This window comes from Sparus aurata, chromosome 21 (assembly GCF_900880675.1).
Source record: "Sparus aurata chromosome 21, fSpaAur1.1, whole genome shotgun sequence".
Classification (NCBI taxonomy): domain Eukaryota; kingdom Metazoa; phylum Chordata; class Actinopteri; order Spariformes; family Sparidae; genus Sparus; species Sparus aurata.
Genome location: NC_044207.1, coordinates 5,463,826 through 5,478,848, shown reverse-complemented (window position 1 = coordinate 5,478,848; position 15,023 = coordinate 5,463,826). Strand labels below are relative to the sequence as shown.

General features: G+C 39.7%; 2 protein-coding genes across 2 annotated transcripts in view; both read right to left on the bottom strand.

Moving 5' to 3' along the window:
- Positions 1-3,822: 3,822 nt before the first annotated feature.
- On the bottom strand, positions 3,823-11,557 carry LOC115573351 (uncharacterized). Its single transcript, XM_030404099.1, has 7 exons — positions 11,354-11,557; positions 7,300-7,444; positions 6,594-6,689; positions 5,716-5,860; positions 5,417-5,562; positions 4,808-4,947; positions 3,823-4,605 (listed from the first exon to the last, which is right to left on the bottom strand). Exons 1-7 carry the CDS (start codon positions 11,451-11,453, stop codon positions 4,457-4,459), a joined length of 921 nt encoding a protein of 306 aa, XP_030259959.1. The 5' UTR covers positions 11,454-11,557; the 3' UTR covers positions 3,823-4,456.
- Positions 11,558-14,487: 2,930 nt separating this feature from the next.
- Positions 14,488-15,023, bottom strand: part of c21h5orf22 (chromosome 21 C5orf22 homolog) — a 13,151-nt gene continuing 12,615 nt past the window's right edge. The window contains exon 10 of the mRNA XM_030404189.1: positions 14,488-15,023. This exon is cut by the window's right edge and continues 85 nt beyond it. Within this exon, the coding sequence (XP_030260049.1) occupies positions 14,967-15,023 (57 nt within the window). The 3' untranslated portion in view covers positions 14,488-14,966.

Here is a 15,023-nt window from a genome sequence, read left to right as displayed (position 1 = left end):
TTATAATTGTGAGGGCTGTCTGTCAGTGGCTTATTTTTTTTATATGCGTTGTTCACTCACGCACTCACAGACTTGACATGATAACAGTTGACTCTTTTGAGATGAGCTGCACCTTGGCTGGATAGTGGATGAGGCGCAGCAGCAGGGGGCACCCTCGTCAGCCAAAAAGCTGCAATGAAGTCAGACAGTCAGGATGTCACAAATACACTCATATCATGTTAGATCTGATTATGATTGGTTTAGAAATGTAGCATATAATCAGTACGCAGTCTCTAGTTGTTGTTAATTATGACATCACAGCCTATTTAAACTCTACACGGGCAATCTGTGATTTTTGTCGATGGCTCATCCTCCATTTTACATTAATTGTCACCTAAATCAGCATCATATCAGTTTGCTGACGTTTATAAGTCATCTGAGCAGACCTGTCCCTCTCAGACAACATTAAGAAAAAGAAATACATTAAAAGTCAAACACAAAGGAAAGATATACAAGACAAAAGTTTTTATTATTGACCCATCAGATATTTATACTGTCAGGGTGTCACATCTGAATCCTCACATCCCACTTACCACACGTTTTTGTGCTGTTAGATATTTTACAGGCCAATTTAAACTAATCAAATGTTAATATAGACAATTATTTATTGTGTGCCACTTATAATATAAATGTGGGATATTAAGTCTCCAGACCAGCCATACAGCATGTATTCTGTAAACAGCCTTAACATTCAAAATCAGTCATGATCAAAATCTGTCCATTTCAGTCAAAATAAAAAGTTTCTATGAAATGTCACATAGATGAGCCAACATCTAAACCAATCAGCTGTAAGATCAGGGGACAGACAGGCATAATTAGACCCAGTCGAAACACATCAGGGGGAAGCAGACAATATACGAAGCAGGAAAATGAACAAAGAGGAAGTAGAGAGTAGGACATGACACAGTAGGATCCATCCATCCATTATCTGAAACTGCTTATCAGCTGATATTAGTCGATAAGTCGACAGGGCTGACATATAACCCAAACAACCATTTACGGCCACGCCTAAAGACAATTTAGAGTGATCGTGTCAACCATGTCTTTGAATTGTGGAAGGAAGCCAGAATACCAAGAGAGAACCCACGCAAGAGAGGAGAGAACATGCAGACTCCACTCAGAAAGGGCCTGCCCCCGCTGTAGCCAGGTCTTTATTGCTGTGTGGCAACAGCAATAACCACGGCGCCACCATGCCGCTAGCATGTCATTAGTCATGTTGGGCACGCAGCCAAGTAATCAGAATGAAAGAGAGGCATTTTTTACATTTGAGCAACCATGTGTTCAAATTTGAATGTGTGATACATATCATGTCAACAATTTTACGATATGTGTCACATCATATTCACATTACATGCATATGAGCAGACTTCATTGAAGGAGGTGGAAGAGATGGTGGTCGCAGATGATTGTTGTGACCAATGTTTGAAACTGCATTTCCTCATTTGTAAGCATGAAACCACTAGATATTCTTAGCCAGACATCGAGGCATTTTCTAACTGTGTTAATGGAATCAAAGCTGGATGTTTTTGACCACATTGTTGGGATACTTTGCATGCAGTGTTGGGGAGTAACGAATTACATGTAACGACGTTACGTAATTTAATTACAAAATTTACGTAATTGTAATCCGTTACATTACTGGGAGAAAATATGTAATTAAATTACAGTTGCTTTTGGAAATATCGATTACAACTTAAGTTACATTTGAAAAATCGGCGCAAAAGCTCGGATTTATCAAATAGTTTTTCGCCCCCCTGGATTCATGTTTGTTTTTAGTTTTTTTCATATCAACATCCTCCTTCCAAAACTATCACTTGTGATTGGCTCTCTCTGGTCATGTGCCATTCAACTCAACCGACAAACCGTACGGCGGCAGTCAGACTCAGCAGCAACAGTGTCGGCGGCGCACAAGATGTTCCTGTGCTGGAAACACAGAAAACACTTCATACAGACAGAAGCCAGGCTTCCCTGTATTACAAAGGTGGCTCTCTTTTAGCCCGACTACATCACCATGGTAACTTATGCTTCGCTCATAACCTGGTCCCGACCAGGTTCTGTTCAGAGTTTAATCATAAAATCGGCTAGAAAAGCGCCGCTGTTTCACTATTTAACTCATTTACAGCTGGCGTGACCTTTACTTTGAAAGTCCAGTGGAGCTGGATCAGAACGGAGCATTTGTGCGGAGGGAGAGATCGCGCTGATCCGCTGCTGTTGACTTTCTCTCTGAGCGTCTCCGCCTACAGATGTTCAGCTGAGGGGACACGCTGCTCAGCTGTTGATCCGACTCGCCTCAGGAGGTCATTTATTAGGCTATAGCCTTTTTACTTTTATATACAGTCAGTCACCACTGAAATAAGTTGTGCGCTCGCAGCAGGACAGATCATTTAACTTAATGTGGCCATGAATAAATTTATTGTTCCGCGTGTTGCCCAAACGCAAATCTTGAGTAGTCTACTCTGTTTTCTCACATTTAAGAAGCTCTTTGTACAGAGACAACATGAGATTTGCTTGTAGCTACAGCACCTAAAAAACCCACTGTAACCTATTTTCATACACACACCAGCCTCGCTTTCAATATAACACACACTGGCATTGTATAATTGCGATCAGTGAAATATATGAAAACAATATAAAACACAGTATAACACAACAGTTGTTGTTGCTCTAAAGCTTCATATTTAAAAGCAGCTCAATGTAGAGCTGTCAGAAATTAAAATCAGCCTCCTCTTGTCATATTTGCAGCAACACTGTTGCTTCAGGCTGTGATCAGGCTTTTTTGTATCGCTCATACTCTCTCCATTAAAACAACCTGCTCCTCTTGGCTGAAATCAGCCCGCTGTCACTCCATTTAGTGAGGAAGTGAGCCTCCTTCAGTACAGGCCTAAGATCAAACTCATAATATATGGTTAAACCTTTGAACTGAAAGGTTTGCACACTATAGGTCTTAAAATGTGAAAATGGTTAGCAGTTGAGAGATTTCATTCAAAATTAAGAAAAGTAATCATAATGTAATTAAATGTAATTAGTTACATTACTTTGAGAAAGTAATTGAAATAGTTACACTACTATTACATTTTCAACAGGGTAACTTGTAATTGTAACCAACTACATTTCCAGAGTAATCTTCCCAACACTGTTTGCATGCGTGTTTGTGGTGACAGAACCAGGAAAACCCAGATATGATGTCCTTACCCTAGTAAAGCCTTTTATGGGCCCAAATCTAGCCAAACCATACTCACAGCACTGTCACATAGAATTTAGCCTAACAAGACGTAAAGTTTGAACATTAAGAAATGTAACCTTCACCATATCCAACGTATAGTGACACGAATCATATTTGTCTCATACCAGTGATTTGCTGTGCATTTTTTTGACACATCTAGAGTGATTAGGGCAACAACTGTATTCCAGTGTGTTTGTGAGGTAGTAGACATTACCAGAATCATTTGACTAGATGTCAAAGTGAGGCTTTAATCACCTCTTCACTTACTCAGTCCTGCACTTCTTTCTGTCTGTATTCATGTATGGGATGTCTAATATTTGCGGGTTTCTATAATCTTTAGACTTGTTTTACAGATGAAGTTCCAAACATTCTATTGTGGAGCAATGACAGACTCATTTAGGCCAGTTCATTCAGCCAGCTACAGTCAGTGAAGATGGTGGTTCCCAGTTTTAAAAAGTAAATACACTCCATGTATATGATTTATTTTCATGGTGGGATAGATCCGAACATAACAGTCAAATACATTTTTCATTTGACTTGATAAAACTTTCCAGGCAGCATTAGTTGTTAAAATGAATGCTTTAATTGGAAATTCAGAATGATTTTAACAAAGCCCTGAACACATGATAGTTAATTTTCCTCAAATTATATAGTCAAAAAGCAATAAACAGTGAATTGAGCGCATGTCCATTTTCACTGAATGGATAAGACAAAAACGGCCAAAAATGCAATAATAATACTGTGATAAAATAATGACACAAAACATGATAATCAAATCACATGCATGCCTTTGTATAAAAAGTCCTTCACAACATTTATGATAGGTAGTGAAAATAATAGTGGTGTATTAGTATTTCAAAGAAAGTGTTTCAGATGTAGAGGCATTGTCCATAACGCAGTTTGAGAGGAGAAGTTTTCAATCTTACCATTACAGACTCTTAACACCCCCCCTTTTCAATTCAAGTTCATTACATTCATTCCACTGAAAGAAATACAGTTCATATCCATGTTTTTCACGCAAATCCATGACTATTAACCCCTACACAAGTGCAAAAACTTTACATTTCCTTTACGCTTTACGTATTGTCCTAGAGTATTGGAATGGCTTGTTTGAAACTGTAAATAAGAGTGGGTCAAGGCAGACAGTTTAAAGACAGCAGTGGGATTGGAGAGACTGTAATGGATTACTTTTGTTTAAGTAAAGACTGTGAATTTGCTGCCATCAAGTGGTGATATCATCAGCCGGGCTGAGCCGGGGGAGTGGAGTGGCCGCCTGATGTTTCTCCAGATGACGGTACATACTCGGAAAATCAGCAGGATACACACTAGCACCAGCAATACAACTGATAAGACACAAAAGGAAAGAAGTAAAAAAAAAAAAAATGCAACTGGGTCAACTGTCAAAACTCCATAAATCCCCTTTAAAAAGGAAACCACACACATTCTTTTTATTCTAAAATGTCTCAATTTAATTAGTTGTGAAATATAGCTACAGAGCTGGTGTTGGTGAAGTCACATCTGGGGTAGCCATTATGTTAAACTCACCCATGAACACAGAATTTGTAGTGGGGTCCGCTGGGTTGAAATGTTTCATGATGTTGCCCACCAGAGCCAAGATCACCACAGGGTAAACAGTGAGGATGTTACGCACCCAACGGTCCAGCACCCAGTTCTCAAGGATGAACCTGCACACAAAGCAATTGTTTAGTAACGTGTTGATGAAGATTCTCAGTCATCCAGGTCATGGTAGATTCCAAGTGCTGTATCGTAGGCAACTGGACTTGCTTCTCTGTGTGGGTGTGTCATTACAGTTCTGAGTTCCCTCCCCTGACAGCCTAACACACCTAACCCCAGCAACCCACATGAAGGCCAGTTGTGGTCCTTAAGACTCAGAGCTCACACATGTCCTTAACGACTCTGTAAGGTCACACAAACACAGCGTTCAAAAACCAGCAAACTCCCCTCCAGTTAGTTAGAATCATCTTTAGTAACATCTATCACGTTTCATGCCAAATATTCTAAAAGGCAAAAAAAAGAAAAAGGGGTTTTATTTCTATCTCTTTGTCCATTGAGATATGGCATCATACATTCAAAATGTAAATTTAAAGTCATCAGATTTTATCTATAATTTAACCTGGTCCAATCAGAGCTTACCATCCCATCACCTCTCCAAACAGGATGCACAGAGAAGCTGTTCCTGCTGTGCTCCTGTCCACACCCCACAGGTGGAGAACGAGAGAGAAGTTGATCAGAGAGGCGATGGCTGTCCACGTGGTGTAGAGAGCCAAACCATTCTGGACCTGTACATATCACCATGTAAGTGCACAAGGTTGACATCATTCACAAGGGTGTGTTTTAAAAAAAGAGACCTTTCTCATCAGCAGTGTACTGCACAAATGGAAAACACAGTTCGCCAAAACACTAAGGTCTATTACACACACACAAAGCCATACCAGTATTCTGAGACAGGCCAGGTCTTTGCGATGGTATGTCTGTAACCAGAGTCCATAGTAATCCGTGGCAAAGCAACAGAAGAATAAAGCACTATAGTTGGAAATTGCAATCATGATTAATACAACCAGAGCAGCGAACATCAACCTGCAAGACAAAGAGAAAAAAAACGAGGGAGCCTTAATGCATCATAATTGCTGTATTAATGTCAGTTTTTAAGTGATAAAAGTCCATTTGTAAAATAATTGATAAAAAACAATTCTCAGTTGTGATCAAACTAAATTTACTTTGAATTTTTTTTTATAAACTAAATTGATGAAAATACATGGTCACTGGTGAACAGAGGTTTTTAACAGGTTCAAAAGTTAAAGATTTTTCACCAACTATTGAAGGGGTTGTTTACACATTCTGACCATACTGCACTTGGATTTGTTTTCAGTTCATCAATAGGTGCTCACTGGCATTTGTACAAAATGGATAAAAAAAATTGTTAGTCATCCTTAAATCTCTTTCAAATGTAATGTCTACACTGGTTTAATACTGCTTGCAATTTCACATTTGCTATTTCTCCATCCTTTAAGAAATTTTTTTAGCCAATTTTAATCATAAATATAATTCACTATTTTCATACCCAAATAATTACACTGTCCCCAATCCCTCTTCCTCTCTATGGTAACACATTACACTGTTTTAATGTAACAATGGGTTTATTCATATATATAGTTCATTTTAGTTGGTCTCTAGTGCTCCTCACTGCCTAGGCCTAACCCATAGTGTCACCCAGCCAAATCCAACTTACACTGAGATTGTGTTTCGCATGGTGTTGTGGTTTTTTAACTGTCAGTGTTTATTCTGTAAAAAGTAAAGGAAGAAGACATACTCCCTGTCCCACAGCAGCAGCCATGCTATGTTCAGACCCATGCTGGCCAGCCAGCAAAAATAGAAAGCATAGGGCAGCAGACACTGAGCCCAGGACCTATTTACAGAAAGACAAATATCAGTGTCATTCAGTGTGGTATAAAGTACTCAAAAGTCATAGTGAGTGAAAGGTAAAGGGAAAGTATCATGTGTGTAGATTTGTGACAAAATAATAGTTGAGTAAAAGTGAAAGTCACCTATACAGATAGGACTTGACTTAAAGTAGTGTTGTGTATGATAGTCTATATACACTTGTATCAAAATATTTTTTTGGCATGGCAAAAAGTTACTTTAGACATATATACATTAATTTACATGTATGTATACTGTACACAATGGGTCAAGTGATAATCCGATCTAATTTTCAGTATTTTTCTCCTGACCATGATCAGTGTTGTAAATGACAGAAAAAAATAAATAAAAACAGCATTTAAATATTTGCGACTTCGGCTCTGATGCAGCATGTAATCTGCAAAGTAACTATTAACTTAAGTTATGAAATAAATATTAAAGTAAAGTAACTCAAAATTGAAGTACAAAACTTGAGTACGTCTGTAACATGATGGCATCAGTGCTGTCATTGGCATGTTGTTCTGTACAATGAGTCCTATCAGACAAGTCAGCTGCTGAAAGAAATACCCAGTTTGATCATTTTGGTGTTAGCTTACCCTCTGAACACATATGTAGTGTGGTATAGGACCATGAGAGTGAGCCAGGTATAGATGACACCCCAGATGGAGAAGGTCCAGCCAGCCGGAGTGATGTCCGTCTCATAGCGGGCCGACACATTACCTGTAGAGGAGTGGAACGGACCTAGAAAGCAGAGACACGAAAGGGAAAAGTCAAACATTGTCTTTAAGGATGTTGTCTATTGTCTATAGTAGGGCTGCACAAAAAATCGTTAAAAAATCGCGATCTCGATTCACACATACACGTAATCTCATATCTACACACAGTGATTCTGAAGCATTTTATATCTCGAGCTGAATCACAAACAAATGCTCCTTTTTTCCTCCCGGATTTTTTGAAGCGCCCCCAAACGCAGCACTGCCGCTGCCTCCTCCCTCAACCTGTGGTAAAGCATCTTTACAACACGTGATTCAGTGGCAGAAGCCCGTCTGCAGTTGAGTGTTTGGAAGGAGTGAGTGAGAGGCCGTTTTTAGACGGGGCAGCAAGCCGCCAATCTGCCCGTCTTTTGGCGGCTAGGTCCGCGGTTTTACACTTATTTCCGCCTCGCCTGCTAGATGAGATCCAGGAGATGCTAGCGTCTCCTGGATCTCTAGCTGTATGGTTGTGTTAGCTTGTTGTTGTAGCCACAATCTAGGAACGGTCGCTACTTTCAAATTAAAAGCCCCCCGCTAAGAACCCGGCTCTAAACTCCAATGGGGTATAATGTAAAGCTCTTATTTTGAAGACAAATTCGTTGTCAACTGCTCACAGCCCAACGTCGGGCTTCACGTCACGTCACATGTTTACCTCTACCTCTGAGGCGGCTTTTGGAAAAGGAAGAAAATTATGCCTCCGTTTTAGAAAGCCGATCACAGCAGCTATCACATATCACCTAGCTTAAGATACGGCCCCGATAAACACTGTACAACATGAGGTATAAAAGGATGCCCTCTCATCTTGGGAGACTAGTTTTTATTTTTTTATTTGTGTAAAAATAATTTCTCATCCAATGATGGAACTTGAAATGAACAAAAAAACATTGCTTTGGCAGAGGCATAGTAGTATCTGCAATACTATCATGTTTTGTTTTTTTTTTTTGTTCAAGTTCATCAGTGCAATAAACATTTTGTGAAAAAAATCGTGCCAGAGAATCGTGATCTCAATTCTAAGCAAAAAAATCGTGATTCACATTTTTTCCAGAATCGTGCAGCCCTAGTCTATAGATAGATAGATAATATTTCTTTAACTGGCATGAAGGAGCCTCACTCAGATCATGAACAAGAACAGTATTTGGACAAAGGCGTCATTCTATAAGAAAACAGGACTATTTATGCTGCATTGAAATGTCTTCTGTGAACACATGGAATGTGTCAATCAGCATTTTTATTTTTGCTCTAGAAATGGTATGTATTTGGTGTAAAACATAAATCAGTAATTTGTGTTTGCATATAGAAGCTTTATCTGTTATTTTGCAAACATTAAATGTGGAAGCAGTGGTGGAAGCACTAAGTAAATGCACAATTTCAAAAATGGAGAGATACTCCAGTAAATGATTACTATTATTATGACAGTAAGTGATTAATTCAAAACATTACCTAGGCTTTAATATTGATGTATCAATATGTGAACAGTTAGATGCAATGATATAACGACTTTGGTGATATAACTGACACATTTTGACAATAAAATGTTTAAGTACTCCTGTGGGATTGTGACGATATCTACCACGATATCACAAGGATATTTTGCTTTGAAAGGTTATGGATCATAGAAAGGGAAACCAGTAAAAATGCATTCTAGTGTATTGTATGTCCTTCTCACATCATTCTTTTTGAACAGCAGAGGGTGCAATCATACTGCTCAAAGAAACAGACCCATACTACTCCACATCTGCTTGGCTGGCTTTGTTGGTGGCATTCTCTATTCTTGACTGTTCACTCACACAGTGGCTCTAGTAATGCCTGTTTTTTCAGGGTGACTGAGCTGTAGCAACACTCCAACCTCTTCACACCGACACATTGACCTCTTCGGCCTCTGCTCCTGTTGAGGTCACTCATCCTCTGGACATGCTCTGCAATAGCTTCTCTAGTCTCGTTAGGTGGAACAAATGGGCTGATTGCCATGGTGCTGCCTGCTGCTGCTCCACCACCTAGCCTGTCTGCTTCACCTAACACTGCAGGCACTAAAGTGCGGAAACAACAGGTCACATTCCGCTGTATCAGCTCGACTGCTGGCTTTTTATTTTTACAGACCAACACTGAGAAAATTATGTCAACCCATTAACACCAGACAATAGCTGTTTTTAGACAGGGCACCAAGCCGCCAATTTACCCGTCCTTTTGGCGGCTCGGTCCACGGTTTTAGACAGAGGCCGGCAAATTGGGGGTCTGTTGTGGTCCGCTGATTTTCCGCCTCGGAGGGTACACTTATTTCCGCCTCGCCTGCTATCTAAAAACAAGGCGGCAATTTGCCGGCCTCTGCGTGAGGTGGGCGGAGGTGTCAATGACGTGCACTGTTGTGCGACCCACAGCCTGGGAGTTTTAAAACCAGGAAACAGCTGATCACAGCAGTCAGTCCACCACACACTCCACACCGCTGAGATCCAGGAGATGCTAGCGTCTCCTCTGTCTCTGTAGCTGTTTGGTTGTGTTAGCTTGTTGTGTCGGCAAGCTAAGAACGGTCACTACTTTCAAATTAAAAGCCCCCCGCTAAGAATCCAGTTCTAAACTCCAATGGGGTGCAATGTAAAGCTCTTATTTTGAGGAGAAATTCGTTGTCACTGTTCACAGCCCAACTCGAGCTTCACGTCATGTCACATGTTTACACCTACCTCAGAGGCGGCTTTTGGAAAAGGAGGAATATTACGCCTCCGTTTTAGAAAGACAGGCCGGCAAATTGCTGTCCTTACCTTGGAGCAAATGTGCCGCCTTTTCTATCTAAAAAGGGCTAATGACAGACATTACAGTTAGGAAATAATTGTCAGTTATCCTTACAGAGATTTCTTTTGCCCTGGTTGTCTGTTTGACAACAAGAGGGAGGGAGATCAGTGAGACCCCCATACAACAATTGTACATGATCATTGCCAGAGAACATTCATGATTCATGCCTACTTTTGTCTTACTATAGAAGGAATGTAGAGGTAAAAAGAAAAACAAATTGTATTCAAATAATATATGCATTACACATTAGATTTTTTGTTATAGGACATGGTATCACTGTCAACAATTTGTAGGGAGTCATTTTATGGCACACCCTACCAATAGTTAAGCATATACTTGATTTGGAAAAATGTATTCTTTAAAAAGTACAATCCTAGGCACTAAAGTTTGACTATCACACTGACTAAATGTGGACTAGAATAAAAAATAAATACATAAAAATGCATCGATGTGTATCAACCATGGGCGTCACCCATCATGAAGTGAATGTCTCATCTTTTGTTTGAAGGCATGGAATTAGATTTTCATGACACACCCTAACAATGTACGTAGGCTTTTTTTTCTCTCTTTTTCCGCTTTCTTTTTTTTCTAAAATTACTTTGTTCCCCATCCAACTCCAGAGGGTGTGTGGGGCCACCACAAGAACTCCTGTTAACATGCGTTTAAGCTGTTCCTTCTATGTGCTTGGTAAGAAAGTCCATTAACTCTAACAAAGATTCGGTGACGTCCTTTGACCGAGATGTTGCTAATATGATGAACACAACACAGTTCAACACATCTCGTATCATTTGTGTATCTTTAGACAAAAGCCAAGGCTTTCAATAAAAAGTCCGCTTATTATGCAACTCCTAGTTAAAATGTTAAGTTAACATGACGGAAATAATTCCATCCTAGTGTTTGTGGGCAGGAACGTAGTGGAACATCATTACCTGGGAGGGGTTTTTTCAGTTTCGTAATTAGAGAAAACGCTGTTGTGTAAGTTTAGGAGGAAACTAATCCCATGTGGTTAATACATAAACGTTCTGTCAAATGTAAACAAGTTGCAAATCAGCCGACATTTCAGAAACGCACTGAAAACACCTTAAGTGTTGGCTAGTAACGATATTTCACTCACCTCTGCCCGCTCCGGCCAAAGCGTTAATAACTATAACGGCAATGAAAACGGCCAGACATAAGATTATAACAACTATTCGGGACAAACTGTTCTCCTTCATTTTAGCTAGTTTTCCTCTCTGCCTGTTTGCGGCTGCTGCTCCTCTGCTGGCGTTCTGTCAGTGACGACGAGGCGGAGACAGCAACAACACGGCACGTTGACTACATGATGCCTTCACGTGCTCTCTGTACACGCCCACTGCCTTGGAACAGCTGGAAAACGACACATAATTGGCCCTGTTTTCAGCAGAAGTTAACCTTTACATACACACACGACCACACCCGGCTCTGATACTCCAACTTTTCGGAGCTAAAGTTGGTGAAGTGCCTGATCATGAGTCTTTTAGAGTGGGCATGGGACGCTGAGGCGCAATGGTGTCCTCTAAAGGAAAACATGTGGAAAAATACATCCTCAAACTGCTCTTTTAAACCAGACGGGCTTCTATAAGGATAACTCACCTCAGATTCAAAATCTGCGTGGAGTTATTTTCTTTTTTTCTGGCCATGCTGTGAGTTTATTTACTGCCAGTCCACATGTATTTATTAGCTATTGTCAGGCTTATTTATTGGCTGTATTTCGAGTAAATACTTGTTTATGTAGTTCAGTTCACCTCAGCAGGAGTAGGCTACTAAACAGCCTGTGACGTTTGTATAATGTCCACTGTGGCTACAGAGTGACGCCTACTAGTTAGAACTTAGGTGAATAGTAATAAATATTATTACATAATATTATTAATATATAATAATATAATATTATTATATAATAATAAACACTTATCCATAATACATTTGTGGATACCTGCAAGTGAATTCTTTATAGTCATTATTCGAATTGTAGCTATCTAAAAAATATCTTACGTCAATTTAGTTGATCTGTTAAGAAATGTCACCAGTCACAATACATTTTTTTGATATTCAAAATTAAACTGTGGATATCTGGAATTGTTTTTTAATTTCTTTTTTTTATTTAATGTCTGAAATTATGACAAGTACGATCAGACTGTAGATCTTAAATAAGAGTTTTCTTTGTAGTAACTTCATTTATCAGATGGTTCATTCTGGATATCAAAATCTACTTATGGATAACTTAAATTAAAAGTCCAATATACATGAGTGGCAAACACGATGTCATTGTCCTAGGAAGACTGAGTGCATGTGAATGAGTGAATATCTGAAATGATATTTTTAAACTAAAAATTGAACAATGTATATCTGTAATATGTTCAGCTTACATAATAATGTAGAAACAGCTCACAATAGAGGATGTCACTTGGGAGGAAGGAAGGTTTCAGTGTTTAACAGGCTTGAGCTCTACTGCGGGGGGCTGCCGTGGCTTTGCTGCTTTGATTCTGACCCTTCTTTTATAAATCCTTGTCTTGTTTTACCTACCCAACTTAATAGAAGTGCAATAGTCAATTGTTAGAATGAAATATTTCATTATTAGTATTGATTTGTTTCCAATGTTAACATTGAAAACTCAAAAATTATTGCAAACAAACCAGATTTACATAGATTACTTTTTTATTTTCCACTTTATTATTTAACAGTAGCAGGCGAAGAGACTACTTATGCTGGATGGCAATACAAGGTGAGATGTAAATATACAAGGTTAGAAGGTAAATTTATTGTAGTTTTATTGCTTGTTAATTGCTTTAGAAAATGGGCTGTTGATGATGAATTGAGGAGTCTCACAGCCTGGGGAATGGGGCTGCTCTCTAGTCTGGTGGTTTGGCAGCAGATGCTTCTGCATCTTTTGCTTGATTGCAGCAGGGTGAACAGACTGGTTGGGGTGGGTGTAGTCTTTTAGTATCCTTTTGGCTCTGTGCAGATACCTAACTGCACCAATATCACTGATGCTCTGAAGATGGGTACCAATGATGTTCTGGTTGTTTTTAATCCTCTACCGTAGACCCTTCCTGTCCTGGGCCATGTACTGGCGGTTCTCCAGTTTGTGATATTTCCAGCCAGGATACTTGCTATTGCTCCTTTGTAGTTGACCAGAATCTCTCTCTGGAATTTAGCATTACATATTCCGTAGGAAGTAGAGCATTTTCTGTGCTTTAAAAACCAGCATGGTGATGTGGGATGACCAACATAGGTTCTCAGGGATATGAACTCTCATTGTTGTTTAAAATGTGGCCAATGGTGGTGATTTCATCTGCATATTTCACCATAGTGTTCTCTTGATGTCTAGGAGTGCAGTCATAGGTGTACAATGCTGTACACATCAGATTTAGTGTGAGGGTTAGGATATTATTGTGCCATGAGTTTTTGGTATCATTACATCCCTTCAACTGGATAATGACCCCAAACACAGCTCCAGCCTTTGCGGTGTCTATCTGACCAAGAAGAAGAGAGATGGAGTGCTGCGTCAGATGAGCTAGCCTTCGCCTAAACCCAATTGAGATGATTTGGGATGAGTTGGACCGCAAAGTGAAAGCAAAGCAGCCAACAAGTGCTCAGCACCATTGGGAACCCCTTCAAAACTGTTGGAAAACCATTCCAGGTGCCAAACTGCATAATTCCACATGTGTTCCTTCACAGTTTGCATGTCTTCAGTATTGATCTACAATGTAGAAACTAAGGATTGGGGTCCTTTTGTTCTCCTACTCTCAGGCTGACACATTTGAACTCGCTTGTGAACCAGAAAACAAACAAAATAGAAAAAAATGGATGTTGACACACTTGAGTTTAATTTGTTAGCCGTCTTCACTCCGTAGGAAATGCCAGTCATATTGTGATGTATCAGACCAGTCTGATCAGCTGCAGCGTCCTATCAATAGCCCCTTTTAAACAGACTCCACATTATCGCCACAGGCCATTTCTCCACCTTTGTTTTTTCACAATGAACCAAGCAGCTCCAGTTAAGCCGCATCAGTGTTTTAGTTCATACAGCAGTCTGATGCTGCGGATCCAAAAGAGGCATAACGGTAATCATCATGATGTTGAGATCTGTGTGGTTTTTTACAACACATTTTCCCCGGTGTCATCTAAACATGTATTGGCAGACTGAGATCATATGGACACAGTTATAATGTGTTGTGATTGAGATCCTGGCCCACCACGCATTGTGCACAGTGACAACGTTACGTTTTCTGAATAAATTACATGATGACAATCGCCATCAGTAAAGAGCGGGCCAGTCTGGCTCTGTCGCTAGCGGGAAGGGATGCTGTTTTCTGGGAGGGGAAGTCTCAGTCGTGTGTTGTTTTTTTGTATGTTTTTTCAGACAGTAACTACAACAACCCAATAGTGGCAGGTGCGTCTCTGTTGTCTAACAACTAAACAGATCATTCACTCATAGAATACAAGACAAATGTCTTAACACCTTAACCCACAAATCAACATTACAAGACCAAACAATCCAGAAGGAAGGTTTGGAAGTATTAGGGGTAAGGAGTGTCAAGAGGTTGCATGCAATACATCCTGGTACATGTAGGCAGGCTGTGCAAACAGGAGCAACTTTTTCTGTCAAGACACCACACATTTTACCACGAATTTACTGCCTAAATTGACTTTATTTATCATCAACACTGATTGGGATATGTCCACATAAAACATGGAGAATTTCTACTTTAAGGGACCCGAGTTTCTGTGCTGTTGTTTTCAAAGTCTTTGTGCAAATCCAGTGG

Bases quoted from the DNA above. Each gene is read 5' to 3' on its own strand.
- LOC115573351 (XM_030404099.1), bottom strand. From the start codon at position 11,453: ATGAAGGAGAACAGTTTGTCCCGAATAGTTGTTATAATCTTATGTCTG. The intron at 5,861-6,593 runs GTATGTCTTCTT...TTTGTCTTGCAG, and splicing joins CTGCTGCTGTGGGACAGGGA to GTTGATGTTCGCTGCTCTGG. The intron at 4,606-4,807 runs GTGAGTTTAACA...GTGTCTTATCAG, and splicing joins TACAAATTCTGTGTTCATGG to TTGTATTGCTGGTGCTAGTG.